The sequence below is a fragment of the Echiichthys vipera genome (genome assembly GCF_963691815.1).
Source record: "Echiichthys vipera genome assembly, chromosome: 23".
NCBI classification, from domain to species: domain Eukaryota; kingdom Metazoa; phylum Chordata; class Actinopteri; order Perciformes; family Trachinidae; genus Echiichthys; species Echiichthys vipera.
The window spans coordinates 12,220,048-12,242,509 of NC_139848.1; the positions used below are offsets into that span (position 1 = coordinate 12,220,048).

A 22,462-nucleotide genomic window follows, 5' to 3' on the forward strand; every position below is an offset into this window, starting at 1 on the left:
AAAAGTGTTACGCTTTACAGACACATGGGATTTTAACATCAAACCTTTCTATGAACAGAACGCGATAGTTTCACTAAAACTTCGTCAAGCTTTTACATTAGCTTGAGGTGATTTGTTTGCCTTTGCCTAAAAAGAGTCGATGCACTAAATGGGATATGGAAACGCCTTTGCAGACAAAAGTTCCGACGTAGCGGACAGTTAACTCACATGACTGAGCAGCTGTTTCTGCTGTCTGCATCTTCCCATAGTCCCATAATGTGTCTCAGTCTCTCGCTGTCATGAAAGAACCAATAAAACTCCACTGTGAACTGCAGAAGATGTCCATAATCCATAACATTAAAGACGACTAAATTATTTATATTGTGCTCTCCATTGTGACTGTCACTGTTCCTTAAGCACAGACTAAGCTTCAGTTTTTATTCATATGTCAGGGCATGAAAGGCCTCTTCCAAGGTGTTTGGATAGACTCTCCTAAAGCAGCAGTTTATATTTTCTTTCAAAACTAACAAACTAAAATTCTTTTCAGATTGATTATCTGAGTGAAATCAAAACCATGGTACATGGTACATCTTGTCATCTGATCATTTAGTGGCCTTTTACAGCTTCCAACTTGGACTCAGATAATGGGGTTCGTTTCTAACACATGGATGCAGAAACAGAACAGTGACCTTGAGGTTTGTGTGACTCGAATTTGCGATCTTCTGTTTAAAAAGGACTCCCTAAATTATGGACTCTCTTGCCAAAGTGATCAAATCCTGTTCAAAGTCGTTATGCAATGACAACATCTGGCCACAGTGAAAGAGTTAATGCCTGGATTTCTCTCATCATGTACTCTCCACATTGACTTTGTCTAGTTTCCCAGCGCGGGCGAGATTAGATGCCTCCTCATCCTTAAAAGGCTGCAGCGTATCACACCCATAGGTCCTATCAGTTTTGTCAAGGCAATTCAACACTGGCACATGGAAGTAGATGGATTTCTGACAAACTGATTTCTTTAATTCACTAGAACATATACCAATGCAATATCAAATATCCACTGGATAGAGAGAGAGAGAGAGAAAATCAACAGCATTATGACATCATTTGTTTCTGGCTTTCTTTTCGCGAGCATCTTGTTGTAATTGGTCACTTTCGATGTATTGATTAGAGGTAACATGCAGTATTGAGCACTGAAGTTGGAAAAAATTGGATTGCCTTGCCAGGAGAGCGATAACGTCTAGAGCTCGGGGTGAGGGTAGAGATAAGAATGATTTTCAGGCACTTCCAGTAAAACAGTTTTCTTTTATCTGTTTTTGTACCACACTTTACTTTCTACAGTAATGGAGCAAATGGGGGCTCGGTGTGTAGCTCGTACGAATGTCACAATATGAGATATCAGGATTATTTTCAGAGGAAATATTGCAGGTTTTCAATGCTATGGAAGGAAAAAGATACAGGCATTATTTTGGTCCTGCACATATAAACCATGCCATCCTACTTTATATTTAGAATAGAGGGCTCTGCATGCACTTATAGAACTGGAGTTACATCCAGGTAAAAACTACATATCTCCACAAGATCCTTAGTTTTTGGGATGTGTAGCTTAAACTGTTTTGGTCCAGTTCCAGGGTAGATGATTACCTCGAAGATGCATATTTGAATCGTTGGACCCTTTGCAGTCACTTTTACATGGCACACTTGGCAAATTGGATATCCATCTTCTATAGCAACTCCCTGGTCATTTTGTAGATAACCGAAATGCTCACATGCTGCCTATTTAAGATGCTTTTGTGGCGGATATAAGGCTGGAATGTCAGTTGCTGATGACAGTTTTTATTTTTTTTCAGTTGAGTAGCACGATGACACGCGTTACGTGACGAATACAGATGTTTTTACCACACATAATAACAAGGTGCCTCATGTGATTCACGAATGAAGGAATCTGGACACCACTGATATCTTACCTTCTACAATTCTCATGGTTATAAAACCGTGATGTCACGTGACCAGGGTTATGGCAAAATCAGTTAATCCCTACATCCCCAGTAGCTTGTAGACATGTTCACTGATAGGCCCAATGATGAACAAATGTCTTTGTTGCAGTGATTTGACATGTGACCTTTTTCGTTATGGGGCTGTCTCTCCAACCACCAGGCCACCGTGCTGCTACTGATGATGCTGTAACCCCGGGCATAAGGTAGCCCTCCTGGATTAGAGAGCCTACTGAGTTAAACAGGTCTTAGTACAACTAAATGTTCTCAGAGGAGAAGGGGAAGGGATCACATTTCCCTAGAATGGAACTCAGAAAAAACACGCCTTCCTCACTCTGAATAGAATAGAATAGAATAGAATAGACTTTATTGATCCCACAGCGGGGAAATTCACGTGAGCAGTAGCTTACAACACAGACACAGACAACACAGACCCTTAGTTTACATAAGGTAAACAAAGATAATTAAAAATAAAATAGAAGATAAAAATAAAGAATAAGAATAGAAAATATACTATATACAATACAACAATTTACACTATGTGTCATAAATATGAAGTGGGACATGGTGAATTTTATATTCAACTTTTCTTTATTTTCCACTCAGTAATAATTGCTCCTGAAGTGTCAAGTTAATGCAATTACTGGTTTCTATCCCTAAAAGAAGTTAAAAAACGTCGTGCTACACTTCATCATTGTTCACAAAACAATGTCTTTTTGCTCAACCTTCTGATGTAAAGTCAAACAGGAGGCAAGGACGGTGCGGATACAGGGTCAGAGAGCGACCCAGAGAAGTTGATTTGATGACAATAAGCCGTGAAGAGATTTTGACAGAGGGAGAGACAGACAGATAGAGGTAGAGGCAGAGATGGGAGATGCCACTGTAACCCCTCAAGCAGTGTGGCGCCAACCAACAGCTCCCTGCTGCTGGAGGCTCAACTTTCATCAGTGTCACTCACTGGCATGCGTTCACACACCTATATGTACACACATACACACCCACCATGTCTATCAGGCCAGGGCAGAAAGCACAAGCTGCAATTTAAAATTATTTTGACTGCGATAACCCTGGCAGCGGTTTCTCCAAATGAGGGCTATCAAGATTCCCATATGCCACTATCCCACAATCACTGTCAGACACAACCAGTCAGCAGATGTTAAACTGGTGCGTGGGAGATACAGAGAGCAAGAGAGAGAGGGAAAGACAGGGAGGAGAGATTGTATGTATGTACGTAATGCATTTTAAAGGGAGACACCATTTTAAGGGGGTGAATTTTGAGATTTTGGGCCATTGTCCTTCCTTAACATGTCTTCTTTTAGACTGGTGGAAAGAAAACATCCAAAATACACATTTAGGTGTTTACTTTACTACACTTTGTATGTTTGTGTCTGTAGATTTATCCTTAATTCACCAAATATAAGCGTTAGACAATGCCTCATTTGCATATTTTAACATACAATTTCAGAAATCTTTTTTAACGGATCAGTAATCATCTGGGGAATTTTCATGGTGATATCTATAAGTATTTTTATCCCCCTATTCACGTGCATGGGTGTGTTGTGTATGTGTGTGCGCACACATACCACCCTGCCACAGTGAACAAGCACGCGTTGAGCTGCATTGTCTTAATTATTGATAGTGGAAATAGAATCTAATGAAATTTCCAGCATCTTGAAACTAGAACTCGTCTCACTGTACTGCCTATGAACACACACTCTCACACTCAAAGGTTCCTATTTGTTCAATAATTTAAGCTTCTTCGGTGTGTAAAATGTAGTGGTTATAACATACAAAGAGATTTACGGCTTAGAGCAAGTAATAGCTTACCCACAATGTTCAAAGTTATTTGCCCTATCCTCTTTGTCCGATTCTGTCATTTGAGCGGCCCCAAGGGCCGTTTGACAGGGCTTTAGTCAGCCCTGCTGAAGAGCAGGTACTTTTTTCTCAGCTGAAAAATATCTGGTTGTTGATCGGAGATATAACACCTGAGTAGGTAGTACTTGACACCAAAACAACACGTGCCGTAAGCCGTCGAGAGTAGATACCATTTGTATCCGCTGTGTGCGTGAACACTGCAGCGAGAAATAGCAGGCTCTGCTACCTACATCTCGGCGTCTCCTTCGTTGTTGTTTACATCTCATGTGTGAAATGCGACGCGTATGGAACGTCACAGTCGAAACTGCCACTAAAGGAAAGGTAAAGGTTTTTTTGTAATGACACGGCAACTGAGAGGACATTTGAGAGGGCGTGCCCTGAAACTTTCCCCAGGGGCCACATTTTTGAAATGGAAACGTGACTGATCATGGTTCACTAGTGCAATGTGGAGGCCTCATCTCCATAAAAACTACAAAAAAACTAAAATTCTTCATCTGTCCAGTCGGGCATTTGTTTCCATCTTTATGTAAATCGCCCTTCTTATTCAGTATTGGAGGTTTGTTTTTCTCTGCTGTTTGCTGCAGCACGATTTTAAACGTCATCAACACCTCCCTCGCTCTATGGGCTGATACACTGTAGAATGATTCACATTTCATTCACGTGAGTCCACTCGGAAAAATACTTCTCTACTTCAACCTCGACAAAAGCAGCGCAGATAGTTTAATTTCTTCCATTCTTACCGTTCACAATGAAAGCTCTAGACACACACTACGTAGTTAACTGTTTACCAGAGGGAACTCAAATTCATTCAGCGCATTTCACTAAAAGGAAACTCAAATAAAATAGCGTACAGTAGCTCAGTGTTAGCTGCTTCTGGTCAGAAATCACAGGAGGAGACACTTTTATTTTATCTCCTGGCCGGAAAATGACACACATAACATGACTAGATAATTTCAAGTTTGCAGTGCAAGTGTGAAAAGGGCTTTGAGCTCTCAAACCATCAGTGGTGCTGCTTTTTATGCTTAAAGTCTCCTACATCGGGTTTGTTTCTCCAGTACATTTTGGATGAGAAGCCACATTTATCCACCTGGGTTTATTCCATGACTAATGTCTTTGGTTGGGCCAGTCATCCAAGTAGTTTATTGGAGAGACAAAACAAACTGGTGTGGAGGTGACTTTGTGTGTGTGTGTGTGGACCTGCCTTCTCTAATCTTTTGATTTAGCAGAGGAAAAACTGAATCCCCACAGTACCAGAGCAGTGGTGTGCTCAAAAGAGACGACACTGAACAATGCAGCTTTTGGTCTGAGGAACATTAAAGCGCGCCACAGCATACTGTGATTTGGCATATTCTGTGTATGCACTTGGTACCACACTGTGCTGTCATCCTGCCGAGCCATCTGTGTAGCAGCAGATTACCAGGTAGCCCTATTAATCCAGGTAGGCTGCGCCGCATCAGAGAGGAAATGAAGCCGAGTGGAAAATGTTGAAATCAATAAGACCCACATTTCCACTCAGGCTCAAGGCTTGTGGCCTGACTTTGACAGACCAGGCCAGTGCAACAATGCTCTAGCAATGCAGAAGGCTTATCAGACTGTTATATATTGGATTGACTCTGGATTTTGTGATGTTTATGTGGATGATTGGCAGCCCTGTGTTTATCAACTCACTTTCACCTTGCCAGAGTTTGAGATTATCCGTCTCTCTCACAGACTGCAAGTCAGCACTTTCCTCCTGTTACGTTCCCATAAACAAAGGCCTGAAGGAAAGAAGTCGCAGGTTGGCAATCTAACAAAATTACTGCACAAAAACACAAAAGTCACCCATTGATTCTATCAAAAATACAGATAAACAAAGGAATTTCACCCAGAAACAAAAAGGTCAAGTAGGAGTCACGAGACAGGGGGAACAAAAATTGCTTAGCTTATAACACACACCTAGCCTGTTAAAATTCTTTCATCGTTATCCCAAAAGTAATTTCAGTCAAAAGCAACTGGACTTGGTTATTTGTCTAGGAAGACATTTCACCTCTCAGCCAAGAGGCTTCATCAGTTCATGCACGTAACTGGTCAGTTGCGTACACACACACCACAAACCCCTCTGGACACATATCACACACTGATACCTGATACTGATACACACCGATACGGACCAAACATTGCAGTACCACCAGAAATCGGGGTAGCAGTGTCACTGTACACAAAGAGTGCCGTGAATATCAGGAGCGAGCGAGTCATTAAAAGCCCAGACAGACGTCCTGAAAAACTTAAAGTGACGTATGTCGTCAGATTTGCTCATCTGTAAAACCAACGTCTGGAATTCTCTGTGCGACCTTCACTTATGTCTCACAGACCAGCGCCGTCTACAACGCTGTCTGCCATTTTGCCTCCTTCTCAACAGATCCACGATTGATATCACCTCTGTCGTCGCCATGTTTGTTGTTGTCTTTTTTTTCAAACTTTATGGAGTAACTTTTGATTCTGAGCGACGCCCCTCATGAGGATGTTTTGCTCAACATCCATTCCAACGTAAGGCACGCATGAAAGCATGAGGGTAGTGAGGATTAGAACGCTGTTAACATGCGTCTCTATTTACGCATGAAATGGGAGCATAAATGAGCCTTAAGGAGCACTAAAAGTTCTCAGTCAAGAGTCATTTCCTCAACCCTATTCCCAAAGCCTCTGAGACCAACTTTTACTATGGAGTTGGAGGGACTCCTAAGATAAAACTATTTTTCACTTAATTTTCATTATCCTTTACTTAACCAGGAATATTCCCGTTGAGATTTAAAATCTCTTTTCCATGGGAGTCCTGGCCAAGACTGCAGCATAAACACACAAGTTTCACGTTTAAAACCAAAACAACACACGACTAAACATGACACACAACTTAACATGATAAATCAACTAAATAAAACAGCATTTAAAAAAAAAAAGACAGTACATGTGCAAAATTTTATTTTAAAAGTCCTTAATCCTGCTATTGAAATGCTCCATGCTGATCAGGGATTCCAGTTTGAAATGATCCTGTAGTTTATTCCAAGATAAAGGTGCTAAATATTTAAAAGCACTTTCACCACTTTCAACACAGTGTTGGTTTGAGGAACATTGAACATAATAAGTCTGCTGGAGCGGGTGGTGCAGGTTCTGGTGTTTCTAGGAACCAGTAGAGAACACAGATAGGATGGAAGTTGATGTAAAAGAAACACATACCAATGCTCTATTCTACGGGTGTGCAATAAAGATAGTCCAAACATACCTTCAGTGATAGGCAGAGAAGGATAGAAACACTTCAATGGGGAATTTGAATGAACTGTTGCACTATGTGGGGTCTGGATAGAGCATTTATTGTGTGGTGCAAAATCCTCCTGACCGACAGCTGAGAGACGCCAAGATCGTCTGCGTTGCACAACTGCATTTTTCCCCTGGCCAAATAGCTTCGATATTAGCTGCTTTGATATTGGGTGGTTTTTATTGGTTGGTGATGTGATGGGCTCCCTGACCAACTCTACCACGTTCATAATGCCATCTCAATTAAGGTCCTCCTAAATCAGCAGGTTAAGGCCTACTCTTAGCCTTAAGTTGTATTGTGAATACGGCCTTCGAAAAGAAAATAATTTATTCCAGTTCTTAGTCCATCCAGTATGTGAGGGAGACTGCTGAGTCATACCTTTTTTGAAAGACAGGAGATATAATCTTTTTTCAAATGCACTTCTTAAGGACGGCACCTGATGTATCACATTAGGATTAGGATTTTGCCCCGCATCTCCCCATAAATATTCAGGTCGGAGATGTCCTGGCTAAAGCTGTTTAGTTATTTTCAAAGGTGTGTTCTCTCATTGCACTGCACCATGTAAACCAGCTCCATCGCCTGCTTATTGGATTTAGTTGGACAGAGAACATTCTGCTAATTAATGCTGCCGGGAGGGTGTGTGTGTGTGTGTGTGTGTGTGTGTGTGTGTGTGTGTGTGTGTGTGTGTGTGTGTGTGTGTGTGTGTGTGTGTGTGTGTGTGTGTGTGTGTGTGTGTGTGTGTGTGTGTGTGTGTGTGTGTGTGTGTGTGTGTGTGTGTGTGTGTGTGTGCGCGCGCGCGTGCGTGTGCGCGAGCCGGTGTCTGTCTACGCTTGCTTTGGAGTTTGCTGGACTGAGATCTGTGAACCTCATTAGCGTTTGTGTGCGCGTGCTTGTGTGCATGGCAGTCTGTCTATGGCAGTGTGCAACTGAGAAATGTAAATGTTATTTCTGTTTGCACAAGTGTGTGTGTGTGTGTGCGTGTTTGTCTTTGACCCTCCGCTGAGCCAGGATATGCAGGGGAGACAGGCAGAAATTTGCATCGGCAGCAGCACCCGAGATCTGTTTGATCTGTCCACTTATAACACATCAGGTGGCCTCGCCGGAGACAACCTGGGCAGCAATCTCATTTCTCAGGGAGAGAGATGAGGAAAACACACTGAGGCTGAAGGGAGAACCAAGGGTAGAGAGAGAAATAGTGATAGAAAAGGAAAGTGAGGGATTGGCTGGATTTCATAACAGTGAAGGAGGAAGACAGACAAGGACGTGGAGTGAAAAGCTAGATGAAGAGTGGAGTGGGATTGCAAACTTCTGGACATGTTCAAAGTTGGAAACTTTCCATGGGAATTAACAGGAGTTTGTAGGTATACACCTGGAATTTACAAAATTGAGGGTTGGGGATTTTAAATATAGTTGGTGATGATATATTTGAGCATAATCTTGACTAAAACAACCAGACTTGAGAATATCTTTGCTATTGCTCAATCACATGCACATAGCACACTGCCCAGTGCAGGGGTATTGAGGCCAGGTCCCCTACATGCACTGTGCATTCCTCCATCACATGCACAGATGATTTCTTCTTAATTTTTGAATGGGTGGGGTCGGGGAAGAGTAATATTTTACTCAGCATTCATGTCTTTGTTAAATGAAAGAATTGATTGCTCAATAAAATAATTCAAACTTGATAAAGTTCTACCAAAAAAAAACGTTGCCTATGACAAAACCAAATGTTTGTATTTATGCTTAGATATGATACAGTTTGTTTAAATGACCCATTATTCCCATGGAAAGTTTCCAATATGGAATATTTCCAAAGTTCCCCAACTGAGAGTGAAAAGAAGTAAGTAATATTAGGATATGGAGCTGGAAGAGAGAGAACCTGAAAATAAATCGTAAAAACAAATTGATTTTGCTACAAAATGGCAATGTAATGGGAAATAAACACTTGTACAGACATGCAAGTAAAAGGGAGGTTAATACAGACACACACTTACGCACTCACAAACTACAACTTTTTCTCTTCCCATCTCCATATTGTCAAATGACCCCTCTTCACACACACACCTACGCATGATGTAAGCGCACACACACAATCATGTGTCTGATCCCTGTATGGTTGAGACACATAAGCGCTTCCTTTCTCTTTCAAATTGAAATTATTCCAGAACAAAGTGAGGCAGCACACGCATAAACAACCTTATATATGTTGGATCAAGAAACAGTCAATCACGGTAATAAGTGATTAACGTGATGACTCATACTGAGGTGTGTCTTCATCCAGTTTTGGAAACAACTACGTAGTATCTCTGTCACTCTGGTGTTGTCCTGTTGAGCCTCCTCAGTCTTATGTTGCCTAAACAATTCCAACCATTATGCTTTCTAGAACGTAATACTTAGCTTCTATAAATTATAAATGCCTATGGTTTCCAAGCAGCTTATTTTTAGAGCATGCCTGCGTGCACATGCACACAGATTGCTTTACAAAGCTGGGGTTAGGTCCCCTCCTGAGGCATGCTGAGGTTTCACTGAGCACTCTGTAGTGTGTGTGTGTATGTGTGTGTGTTGGACCTACGTTCCTACCCATGTGTGTTTTTAATGATTTTGCATGGGCACCGTTGCTGCATGTGGGGCTTTGCATTGCCTAGGCGACTGTGATTGGTTTAAAGACATACAAAATTTAGACCCTTCTATTACCTTTCACAGAAAAGGTGCAGGAAGACCATATAGTTAGTTATAGACCAAATTAGTAAGTTGACAGTCTGGCTACGTGAGAATTTCAACCTAGTGCCTCAACCGCATACTGCAGCAATGTCCCTTGTCTTCTGCATTATTTGAATAAAAAAAAAATATTGTTGTAAAAAAATTGGTTCAATTAGGGTGGCTAGATATTAATGGTTTCAATTTTGGACAGGGGAGTTGCGGGTAGATGTGAACTTCTGAACCCTGGCTGTCCTAAATTTTTCAGGATATCTGCTCACCCTAGGTTACATTAGTAATGGCGATTAACCAGTTATCCATGAGTCATTGACATCCCTAGTGTCTATATACTGTATTTGTTTGTATTGCTACGGGGGAAATGTTGCTGTATGATGGTGCACACACTGCAAACATACACTGCTCTTCTCTTTGACTTCTGACAGCGTAAACAATGATCACAGGTTTAAGGGGAGGGGTCGAAGAAGCTGGAACCACGGCTGAGTCTACACGATTGGCTTTTGTTTCGTATGCATTTTTTTGGCACTTCCATATTGGATCAACCAGGGAATCTTTGTGGTCGGGGCTTGGTTTTAACACAGTTACAGGATAAAATCATTACAATGTAACAAGTTACCTTGAAGTACTGTGAGTCTTCCGGGGATGCTTGTTTTACCAGCATCAGAAGAGGTTCGGCATCCTTCTCGCATTAAAAAATATTGCATTCTGTTGATTGATCATTGGTGAAAAGGAAATGCAGCAAGAGCTGAATGGAGCAGTGAAGAAAGCTCTTTTCTCACTGCATGGCTGTTCATGCCTTCCATCGCATATCAGAGCCATGCAGAGGGAATGTGAAAACAAAAACTCTTACCATCCGATAACAACCCCGCCTACATTAAAGAGTACTGCCTGCGGTGGAAACGCAAAGCAGATAGTGTGTAGGTACATGTCACTACGGGTTACGTATGTTTCTAAAGGTTCTTTACTGAAAGTGTTTGATGTGAAATGCAGCTTATGTGTCTCAGTAACTCCCCATTTTCTTAGAATACTTTTCTCCCTTGTCTTTGAAGGTTAGAAGGTCTTACCTGAGACTTGTTCTAGTCATTTTTTAAAAATAGATCTGAAAATGTTTCAAATCTTACTCCAGTAAAGGCAAACACTCTCAAGTACCCTGATGTCTCCGTAGATTCTCCTGCTTCCTTCAAGAAACTGGATATTGTGCAGCTGTGTATTACAATACAGAACAAATTAAACTGTCAAAGTGGCAATACAAATATATATATATATCTGTAAACTGTAAATGAAATAGATTATTAATATCCCAAAAGCAATTTAAGTCAAAAGCGACTTGACTTGGTTATTTGTCTAGGAACAAATAGACAAATAACCAAGTCCAGTTGTTTTTGACTGAAGTTGCTTTGGGAATAACGATGACATTGACAAATGAGAACATTCACAGGCTTAGAATAGTAATGCTAATACTGATACTCTCTCTATATATAAAGTGTTTGTACATATTTGTAAATGTTCACACAAAAGCTGGTTTTGGTTGGAGATCGGCTATGTTAATAAATGTTAAACATAATAATATAAAACATGAGGAGCTCTCAGCCACTTTCATTCTGAAGAAGCAGCTCTCAGAGGGAAAACATGTCGGAGACTCCTGGTATCCATATTCACAGTATTCCCTCTACTTACAATATTCAGACTTGCTCAGAAAGAGAGTCACCTCCACTTGGAGTAGGGGTTTCTTTTGCATATCGTCACTGAAAGCAGAGGAGCCCCCCCTCACTTCCTCCGACAGAAATGAATGGCTCCCTCCATTCACTGCGACACTGATGTACTATTAGGGGCAGGTTACTGCTTAGCCTAGCAGAATGAGGGCTCCCGAATACATAAATCAAACCCCGCCTGGTGAAGTAGTTGGTTTGTAATATTGCTGTACAATAGGATTTCGGAGCCTGACAATACAATACAAGAAAATGACTGAAGACTGGTATTCTGCAATTATTTTCGTCCGTGTAGATCTGCGTGCTGTATGTGCGCGTACAAAGGGTTTCATATCGGCAAAAGCACACACACACACACACATTTGCGCGTAGAATCGCAGTCGAGTGTGCTCTTGCAGCAGTGTGTCTGTGTTCCCTCGGAAAGAAACGCCGTAGGCTGGAAGCCTGCTGGGCTTGCTATAAATAGCCTCCTGGTGACAGCAGGACTAAGAGCCTAATGTGAGGGAGAGCATCTTCCAGAGATATGTCCATGTTCATTATTTATAACTTAATATACATTTCATTTTCTACACCAGTAATCCTTGTCATAGCTTCTGTATATCACATCTAGCCAGGCCTGGCAAACCAGACGCACCACTGGTTAAATTTATTATTTAAGTACAGAGTGCGTCATCTCCGTTTTTGATAAATTAGGAACATTTAGACATGAGGCATTAGCAGGGAGCAGGGTCACATTAAATATACCCCCCTGTTGCGGAGCCGTCGGCAACTCTAATAATTGGGGTTTAAGAACTGAGAGAATTTTTTTCTACATGAGACTGAGGACATTGAATGAGTGATAGGAAGGGAGAGATAATTCTGGTTGCTATATCTGGGGTAATGAATGCCGAGAATACATCATGAGAACGCAGTATTATTTGCGTTACACAGTCATGACTTTGGTTGGTATCCAGGGTGATACAGTAAGGAATTAATTGGACAGGCCATTAATGTTAACATGAGGTGAATGGATGCTTTCTCTTTATTTGACTGAAGCGTGCAACACCCGGCAGCAGGAGAGAGTCTGAGCAAGTCTGGATATATGAAATCAGCTGCAGTGGCTTTCCTCTCAGCGGACCTCTTGACCTTTTCACCCTAATTTCTCTGCCAGAAAATGCCTATCTGAACACACGGCTTTATCTGGAATAAGATGCTTGAATGTCAAAGAGTGTTAATGGAAAGCTCCAGGGTCAAACTCTACTGTATCTGAAAAGCTGTTCTGTTACTTTGATCAGGTTTTACCATATTGTTTTGCACAGAAACAAATTAAGGTATGTGAATTTTAAATATGGCAAGTTCTCCTTCTAGATTCCGTTCATATTACCCATTTCTAACCTTGATTCAATTTCCTCTTGGTTAGGTTCAAACTTCCTGTGCGCAACCCACATCATCCCCGTGAAGAACGAGGAGGGACTGGTCATGATGTTCATCCTTAACTTCGATTACATCCTGGACGAAGACAGCAGCGACTCGCTGGAGAGACTCAACCACACCTCGCCATCAAAAGCTGACCAACGTGAGTAAAGACCAAAAAAAGGGGCTTAAGCATGACAGGGTGACATATGGCGTTCGGTGGCAGCCTTTAGTCCCTAATCCTGTCCTTGTTTGTACTATGTTGTACATACAGAGTTACAAATATTGCTTACTTTCTGTACTCAAATGTACTCCAGTTGAAGAAAGAAGCCATCACGTGATAAGATGGGAAGAGCAAGTAATGTAACAGCCACTCATGACCTTTTACTTGTAACCTTTTCCCACATCCACATCAATTTGTGCCTTTTCTTTTGACATGACCCTAATATTAAACGCTAAGCTACATGTTTATTGTTTAGCATAACGCCGAAATCCAGACACAACTTGTAGCGACGTCCACCTTGTGCATTCATTTCTACTTGCAGCAGGATTTCCATGCTTGACAGCTCCTTTTTGGCATGTTGACACCAGCGTTTAGCAGACACTGATATGTTCCCCTGCCATCATCTCAAAGGTCTGGCCCAATTATAGATCACAGCCTGCCAGGATGGCCTGATGAACTGCTGGAGCAGCGCTGGAGAGCGCTCTTCCCAGAGCTGTCGGTGTAATAGTGTATAATGCCATTCCCTTGCGGTGCTCTCCCAACATGTTCTCGATGCTTCCTCCCTCTTCTGTCTCTCTCTCTTTCGCCACTCTCTGTCTGTGACATATAAAGCAGCAGCATGAAGGACCAGAGGTCACCTTTAGATGACTGTAATTGGATGAGGCCAGTAGCAGGCGGAGTTGCCTCATGGGGTGTGTGGTAAAAGGATGGGGATGCGTGTGTTCAGTGTATAAGCAAGTGTTTGTGTGAGTCTGTGTGCACTGTGTGATTGCGTGTACACTCAGACTCTTGCGAAGCCATGCATGAACGTATAAGCTTTTTCAATTGTGTGTGTGTGTGTGTGTGTGTGTGTGTGTGTGTGTGTGTGTGTGTGTGTGTGTGTGTGTGTGTGTGTGTGTGTGTGTGTGTGTGTGTGTGTGTGTGTGTGTGTGTGTGTGTGTGTGTGTGTGTGTGTGTGTGTGTGTGTGTGTGTGTGTGTGTGTGTGTTTGTGTGTGTGTGCAGGCGTCTAAGTGTCACTGATAAGGTTTTCCTCTTTCGCTTTGCTATCGGAGCTAATTGCTCAGCCTGAGCACAAGGGCAATCCCTGACGGAGCAGGCCTCTATGAATTAAAGTCTATCTGAAAATCTAAGTAGGAATATCAAGTGGTGAGGTTTAGATATGTTTACAAGGTCGAGTCTCAATACTGGACACCGTTTTACTCTCTCTCTCTCTTTCTCTCTCTGCCTACACGTAACCTCTGCCGTCGCAGGGATTACCGAAGAGAGTTTGTTTTGCTCTGCCTCATTTCATCACAGCCCTCCCTCGGCTAAACCTAGAGACCCTAGTATTGCATTTTCTTTAACGAGCAGATGGACAGAGGTCACATATCATGAATAACTGCATATTTTAAGAGAACAAACTGCTACAGATGTAAATTTAACTCGGCGAAACCCATGGTTTAACTATTCCAAGGAGCAGCTCTACAGTATGCGTAGGAGCAGCTGCCTTTAGACGGTGTGAGGCGATGATCTACGCGTTGCATTATCTCGTGTTCCCGCGGGAAAGGAGCAGCCGCACATTATCGATCCAGCTCAGCGACGATCCATCCATTCTGCGACCATCTTGGATACTCCCATTCTGCTTTGATGCGGCTAAGTGGGGCCACTTCACATATCAATTAATTACACACAGATACACAAAAGACAAGTGGCATGTGATGTATTGGCCACAACTCTAGACTATTGGTTTAAAAGGGGAAAGCGGTGTGGAAAAGTTTGATCGATTTCAGAGGAATGCTAGGCTATGCTTTGTGATACATTTTAGTATCATTGAGAAAAAAAGAATACACTGAAGGACCAAAATGTCAAAGAGCTTCCAAGTCTGTAACATGTGACTTTAATGGGAATCTAAAAGATAAACAGAATAAGTGTACTTATCATAAAAGCCACCTTTCCTTTGAACTTAAAGCCCCCTAAAGCCCTGAACTTGTAAGAGACCAGTTCCCGCCCCTGGGTACAGGTTGGCTGCCCAAAGGACACAGAAACAGCTGCTGGTCTTGCTCTCTCGCTCTACTCAACAGTGTTTGTCATAGAGTGTGGTCTATACCTACTCTGTAAAGTGTCCTCAGATAACTTTTGTTATAATTTGGCACTATAAATAAAATTGAATTGAATTGAATTGTTTGTGACGATATTTCAACCACCTGAAAAAGACCATCTGTGGCTATAATGTTGTCAGTCAAGTCTGCTCGTGTGATTTATCTCCACATGCGAACATAGACTAAGATGCATCTGATGTTTGATTCCATTCTCCCCATGTTAACTGTCACACCGGCAGTTTTCTAAATAGGAAAAATACCATAAAAAATACTAACTCAGGGTCATTACAATCCTACTTTCTCTTTCGTTTATCCTATAAATGAGTGTGGGGCAAAGTGAGGACACAGCAGAATTTTCCATGTTATTCTCTGGAGCTGGTGAGTAAGAGGAGGACAGGGAGTGCAGGCAAACACTCCTTAAGGTAAAAGAACACCGCATGCAAATCAGTAAGTAAGCGTGTAAACTGTACAGAAACAAAAGGACAGAAACAAAAAGGACAAAGCTGCATTCGTCGCACTTTTTTTGCCAAATGACGCAGGTTTATTATTCTCTCTCTACTTCTCCCTGACATCTGAATCATGCTCACATTTCAGGAAGACATTTCACTCCCCGACATAGGGATCTGTGGGCTCAATTAATATTCAATGCAAATATTACTATCTGGTATCATAGCAACAAGGGCCACTGTACGTCCATTGGTTGTGTAAAGGCGCTGGTGAGTTTTTTGCTGGGAAAGAATGAGAGGGTTTAAGAGGGAGTGAGAGTGAACTCACACACGTGTTCTGTACACACACACACACACACACACAATAACAGCACTCGTAGAGGAGCATATTCCTGCAAGGTTCGGCCCTTTCAATATCACAATTAGCTACATCAAATGTTGTCACAGACCATGAATGCGTGACTGAATTATGAGCTAATTAAAAGATGTGTGGCATATATGTTTATCCTCTAGGCGCAGTAATTAGAATCACAGCTCTGAGCATGTGAGTACTCATGAGTTACCGCTCCGTATTTTGTAAAGGTGTCATTTTACCAGACGAGCTTTGTGTTGAAATCAAACTGTCGGAAAATGCTAAAGCTGCACGCTTAATTGGAAAACATGTCAATGTTGTAGTATGGTGTAATCACAAAACTATTTTCATTGTTTGGGAGTTAAAGTGTTTGAGAAGCACCTCTAGACAGGGTTTTTTGGCTCTGTTGTGCAGACTCTTTGGAATATAAATTGGCTTAGCAGGTTTGGGATCAGCTTCAGACTGATTAATCAGATGGTATTTTTGATCAGGAGTCTTATCTGCCTCACAGCACCGAGCTCAGATGAAACAAAGTTGTTTGTGATTCTTTGGCAGAAACAAGAACACACACTTAAACTCCATTTCATCTTCATTCACGAAGCATCAGACCCAAATCTGAATCACCAATTAAATGCAAATGATAATTCCCCGGCATCATTGGCATCTAGCTAGAGACAAAAGGTGTTTTTAAACTGGACAGGCTTCTTGACGGCCTGGTCTGCAAATTCAGACAGACAGAGGTACACTGGAGATCAAAACCAGAGAATACATTTTTAATAATTGATTTCTGAAATACCTGAAATACTTTTATTTTTTATTGTTCAAAATGTTATAGAATATACATATATATATATTTAAATAACCAAGACACCTCAACAAAAAAACAATGAGATATTTAGAGACCAGTAACCACAGTGTCAGAAGAGATGATTTCAACACTGTTTTCTTCTCTAGGATTCAAAAAAGAACAGGAAGTGTAGAGGCCACAGCTTTGAATGACTTCAGCACATCTGCACCCACAGGACATCACTAGTTTCTCTCACTGCCCTGGTTTGATCTGCGTCCATTCTTCTTCAGTCTCTTCCACAAGGATTTCCCAGAGATTCTCTATGGAGTTTAGATCTTGACTCTGGGCTGGCCATTTGATTGTTTCAATATTCTTATCTTGTCATGTTGCTGAAGGAGGTTCACGTAAACATCCCCCAAACCATGACATGACTTGACATGTTCGCCATCGGACAAGGGAAAGACTGAACCCAAAGTGTCTAAAGAAGTCAGTTAAAGTCCAGATCTAAACCCCATAGAGAATCTCTGGAAAATCCTTGGCAACAAAGTAATGTCTAAGAAACCCACTACAGTTACTGAAGTGTTGGAGAGACTGAAGAAGAATGGACGCAGATCAAGCCAGAGCAGTGTGAGAAACTAGTGAAGTCCTGTGGGCGCAGATGTGCTGAAGTCATTCAAAGCTGTGGCCTCTACACTTCCTGTTAATTTTTCAATCCTATGGTCCTAAAAAAAACATCCCATAAAGGTTTTTGTTGAAGTGCCTTGGTTATTTAAAAAAAAACATGCTAGTACAGCAGTGGTCTAGCCACAGCGGATATTCTATCATATTCTGGATGATAAAAAATAACAGGTAAATCCAATATTTATAAATTCTTCTCTAATTTTGAACTCCAGTGTATATTAGCGGCCTGATAGAGAACCCTAATGTGACGGCTTGGACCCTGCACATACTGGCGGCTCGATTTCCATGTAAATAGAGTTAATGCCACAGAAACGAGAGACAGCAAAATATCTACCGTTGCGGTGAGAAACTGGAAAGCCTGTGAAAACCGTTAGATGCAGACCGTCGCGGCAGAGACAGTCGGGAATTACCAGATCACAGGCCTAACTTCTTTAGACGCATATGTTGTCACTGTACGGCCAACTTTGTACTACATGTCACGGCACACGGCACATTTACACCTATCCCATAAAGCCGTCTTTTGGGAAAGGAGGAGTATTACGCCTCTTTCACATAGACAGGACGTCAAACTGCAGGCTTTGCCGGGCTGCAAATGTGAAGCATTTTCAATATAAAAACCCCTTTACTTTGAACACATTACACTGACCCAAGAAGACACACAGCATTGTGTCTAAAATTACCTTCTTTCTCTCCCCTTTCCTCTGTCTCACCACAATAGAACGAGGATTAAGATGCATGCTGCTCCCCCCTGAGCCTCAAACATTCACTTTGTTATGTTTGACCACCTATTGTGTCTCTAAATACGTTGTTATCTGGTGCAGCTATTGCAGTCGAGCATTGTCAAATACAATGTGCGCTTTTGCGAATGTAAGGGGACTTAATAACTTCTGTGAGATGGTTGTTTTTTGGAAATTCAGGTGTGCACATTCTGTTTTTCTTTTGATGCTTTTATGAAGGTCTCAGTATTCGCTGCACGTCATGGCAGTAAGACTTGTTTTCGAGTACTGAGACGGCGCTCTTATATGCATGGCATATGTTCAGGCGTCTAAATGATTCACAACATTCAGGCCACTGTTTGCAGTCCATATGTGAAATCATGTGAGCGTGACTGTCTCTTGACATGTTTGCAGATATTGTTAGTTGCAACTTAGTATGTGAATGGTGTGTGCGTGGGTGGTATATAGCATAGCACAGGCTGAATTTAAACAACATCACACTAAACTTAGCTATATTCTCGTGTTTCTTCACTTTTTCTTGCATAAAATTCCCTCAGAACTACCTGTTGTCATGGCAGCAGCACCCTAAATATCACTTTGAGTTGTATTCTCCTTCATCTCTCCAGGAGCTATCAATCCACCTAATCATTTTACAGGACTGCCTCCTCAACGCACTACCACCATTAGAATATTTCACCAAATGTCCTCCTCTATGAATAATTGAAGGAAATTGCAGATTGAACCAGTGCTTGAGGCAGAACGGGCATTTGTTTTGATCTGCCAGGGTCTTTTTAAGATAGCTGCATTGGCAGGCTTCTGTAGTGCTATTGGCGAATAAGTATGAGATACCAGCAGGGATATTGAGGATTGCAAGCAAGTTCTGCTACAAAAACACCATGAAAACAACACAAGGTCGGTGGGGGTTACGTCGATCCCACTAGCTCATTAAAAAACGCTATACACTATGTTTTTATATTGTTTCCGGTCTCAAAAACTTAATATAACATCACACTAACTGTCCACTGCTTTATCCTTTCTGTTTGTTATAACTATTGGCCTCAGGCACTCCAAACTTGGAGTTATAAAATAATATGATGGTAATCTTATTCTCGTTGCTCTCTTATCTGTCAGGGAAAGGGAGATTCTTCCGCTTCCGTTTCCCAGTCTTACCTCTTCTGGGCATCAACAAGCAGTCCCTGCCCCAGGAAGACCCCGATGCCGTCATGGTGGACTCCCCTCGACACAGTGACGGCTCGGTGGCAACGCGTGACTACCAACTTCCCACCACCCGCGAAAGCTGCAGTCCCTCCTACGCCAACGATACCCGTGCCCTCATCGGCCCCAGCCATTGCTCCACACCGGTGTCCGGGCCTTTGGACCACTCGTCGCCCAAAGGCCCCTGGGATCGGAGTTACCTGGACCAGTCCATCACCCAGACCCAGCACCAGAGCAAGGAGGACACGCTCAACGCAGCTCCATCAATCCCGGGCCTCACTCCAACCGCCTCCAGAGAGAGCATGTGCAGTATTCGCAGAGCCTCCTCCGTGCATGACATGGAAGGCTTTGGGTCCAACTCCAAGATGGTGTTCAGGGACAGACATGCCAGTGAAGGTAGGGATCTCTTCTTCTACTCTGTCCTTAATGTATGCTGTAAAAAGAAAAAAAAGTTGTCACTTTCAAACAAATACTGCACCAGTTGTTTTATCTGCTGTATTGTAATTACACTTGTTGACGTTTGTGCAGTTTGACATTAAAAGCCTGTTTTTAGATTCATCTGCAGTAGTTTCTCTGAGCTCACCTAAAATCAACCAAAGTGACTTTGAGACTTCACAAGTTCAGTAGTTTGATGCCCATTGTGGTCAAATACGCAACTGACAAGTGACTATATGTTAAATCCATACACACACACACATGTTCCTATGACACACACCCTTACTACAAGCCTGACTGAAAGTTCCTGATTTCTGATCACAATGAAACGCAGCATATGCTTCATATCAAGCTCCACCTGGGCAGATCAACTGCTGCTAATTGACGTAAAAAGATTCACTAATAAAGCGCTGCATTTGAATTTTGGGCGGGAATGTTGCCACAGACACTCAAACGTATTTCCTGCGGCATATAATAATAATAATAATAATAATTTGAATTTTGGGCGGGAATGTCGCCACAGACACTTAAACGTATTTCCTGCACTATATAATAATAATAATAATAATAATAATAATATAATAATAATAAGCAGCAAATTGCTTTCATTGGTGGGTCATATGATCAATGACCATTGTTTTAACTCACGCTTAGATAGTTAATTACTTAAAAGACAATTAAGTGGATGAAAATCTTATGTGTTATAACTTTAAGGGGTTTATAAAGCAATGTATTACTTTGGCACAAACATGGACTATAATTTGGCTTTAATAATTACCAAACTTACTGTGGTCCCAAAATAGAAGAATCAAGGTGTGGCATACAAGTCACTTAATCAGTATTATTGTGAGTCAGTATCTTCTCTGTGCACTATTGATCTTCTCTTGAGTTGGAATCACTCATTAGCCTTTTGGCCCTCATTTGGATGAGAGTAAAAGTGCCCCAGACTGGCCGTTTCCTCCAGGCCAATCAGTCTAGCCCCATCCCCTTATCTACCATTCTCATTCAAATAGCTCCCAGTGGCTGACACAGTAATATATCTACTTCACAGTAATGAATTGTTCATAGGGACAGTAGCGCAGATTTGATGCCAGCCCCCATTTGTCATCATAGAAGCACCAGAAACTCTTCTCTCACCTCCCCTCACTCCCCCCTTTTTTCTCTTTCTTTCCCAACGCTGTGTTGCCGCCATCACAGACAATGGTCGCAATATTAAAGGTAACAAACAGCAGACTTGCTGCATCTTCAGCTGCTAGATTTGAGCATGTCTGTTGGAATAACGTATACTGCACAAAGCCTGCTTGTTGCATGAGTTTCCCCACACGACTGAGGTTTATGTTGAATGCAAACGCCTCGACGGACGATTGGCTGTGTTTGTAAATTCTCAGGCCGGAGCCTCGTAACCACTGGCACAGCACGGAATGACTAAGTCTCAGTGCACATGACCTGCTGATCCCGAGCCAGTCGCCCAGAGGATACCTCGGTTAAAACAAACAAACAAACAAAAAAAAACCACTGACCTCTGCACGCACTTGCATGAAGCAACACATTACATCTCTCTGCTGCTTTTGTTCATTGAAGAAAATCAATGAAGTGTTACAAGATGATCCCTCCCACTGTCTTTAACCTCGTTTTACCGTTTTCTCCTATGCAACCTGTGGTTTCCTTGTTGCCACGTCTAAGTGAATGAAATGAAACATGACTGTGTTCCCATTTGTAATATACATCACCCATCCTGATCCTTTCCACATAGATAGTATCATTTAGATTGCAGTGGACCTGTAGCGGTGCTGATGCTGCATGCATTTCAGAAAATTACGACTTGCTGCATTGTTAAGTTGTGTGTAGTTGGAGGTCTCAAAATGAAAGTAAAACTGGCCAATCTTGATGGTTTGTAATGTTAGCATCACACTATTTATATTTTATAAAGATTTACTCAGAGCTGCCAAAGTGCTCTATTTCCTGATAAATGTGATAATTTAAGTAATGTTGTTTGTACCCATGACGACTGACCCTGCAATCCAACCACCCCTCCATATTCCCCACTTTCCCCATCACACCCTATTTCTTCTCTCTCCTGGTTTGCTAGTGTCCCGCTCCTGGATGGCCGGGGGTATGGCTTCAGCTTTTTCCCTTTTATCAGAGTTTTTTTTCATGACTGCGATGATGTATCCTTACTGTGGCATGTATTGAAGCTGTGCATGCAATCGCTCATCCTCAGCTGTCTGTTTCTCTGTCCTTGACTCTAAATCACTGTACTGTACTTTGTGAAAAGGAGGGCGGGGGGGGGGGATGCTGGCTCACAGGGCTGAATCAGCAATTCTCTCTTTTTTCACTTTTTTATCACTTTCATTAGGCCCACAACTCAATGTGTTGTAGTGCTGTCACATTGTGGTAGTGTTGAATGCTTTCGCAAGAAGGCATGGAATTGATTTCTGAGTCGGTTTTTCTGTGATTTTTTAGAGAACGTTGTGTGGTATGAGGAGAAAACATTTTATTAATTCATCACACTTCATCAGATGGATCGATGGTTTGACTAACTGAGGGCTTGCATTCCTTGATTGCCCATTGAATCATT

The 22,462-nt window shown here is 41.9% G+C and overlaps 1 protein-coding gene across 1 annotated transcript in view; it reads left to right on the top strand.

Moving 5' to 3' along the window:
* The window catches only part of LOC310964766 (voltage-gated inwardly rectifying potassium channel KCNH7-like), a gene marked incomplete at both ends in the record, with an annotated part of 70,475 nt that overhangs the window by 16,752 nt on the left and 31,261 nt on the right, over positions 1–22,462 (top strand). The window contains 4 exons of the mRNA XM_083938024.1: positions 12,958–13,113; positions 19,366–19,845; positions 21,082–21,102; positions 21,974–21,997. Coding sequence (XP_083794150.1) covers positions 12,958–13,113; positions 19,366–19,845; positions 21,082–21,102; positions 21,974–21,997 — 681 coding nt within the window. The remainder of the gene's footprint in view (positions 1–12,957; positions 13,114–19,365; positions 19,846–21,081; positions 21,103–21,973; positions 21,998–22,462) is intronic.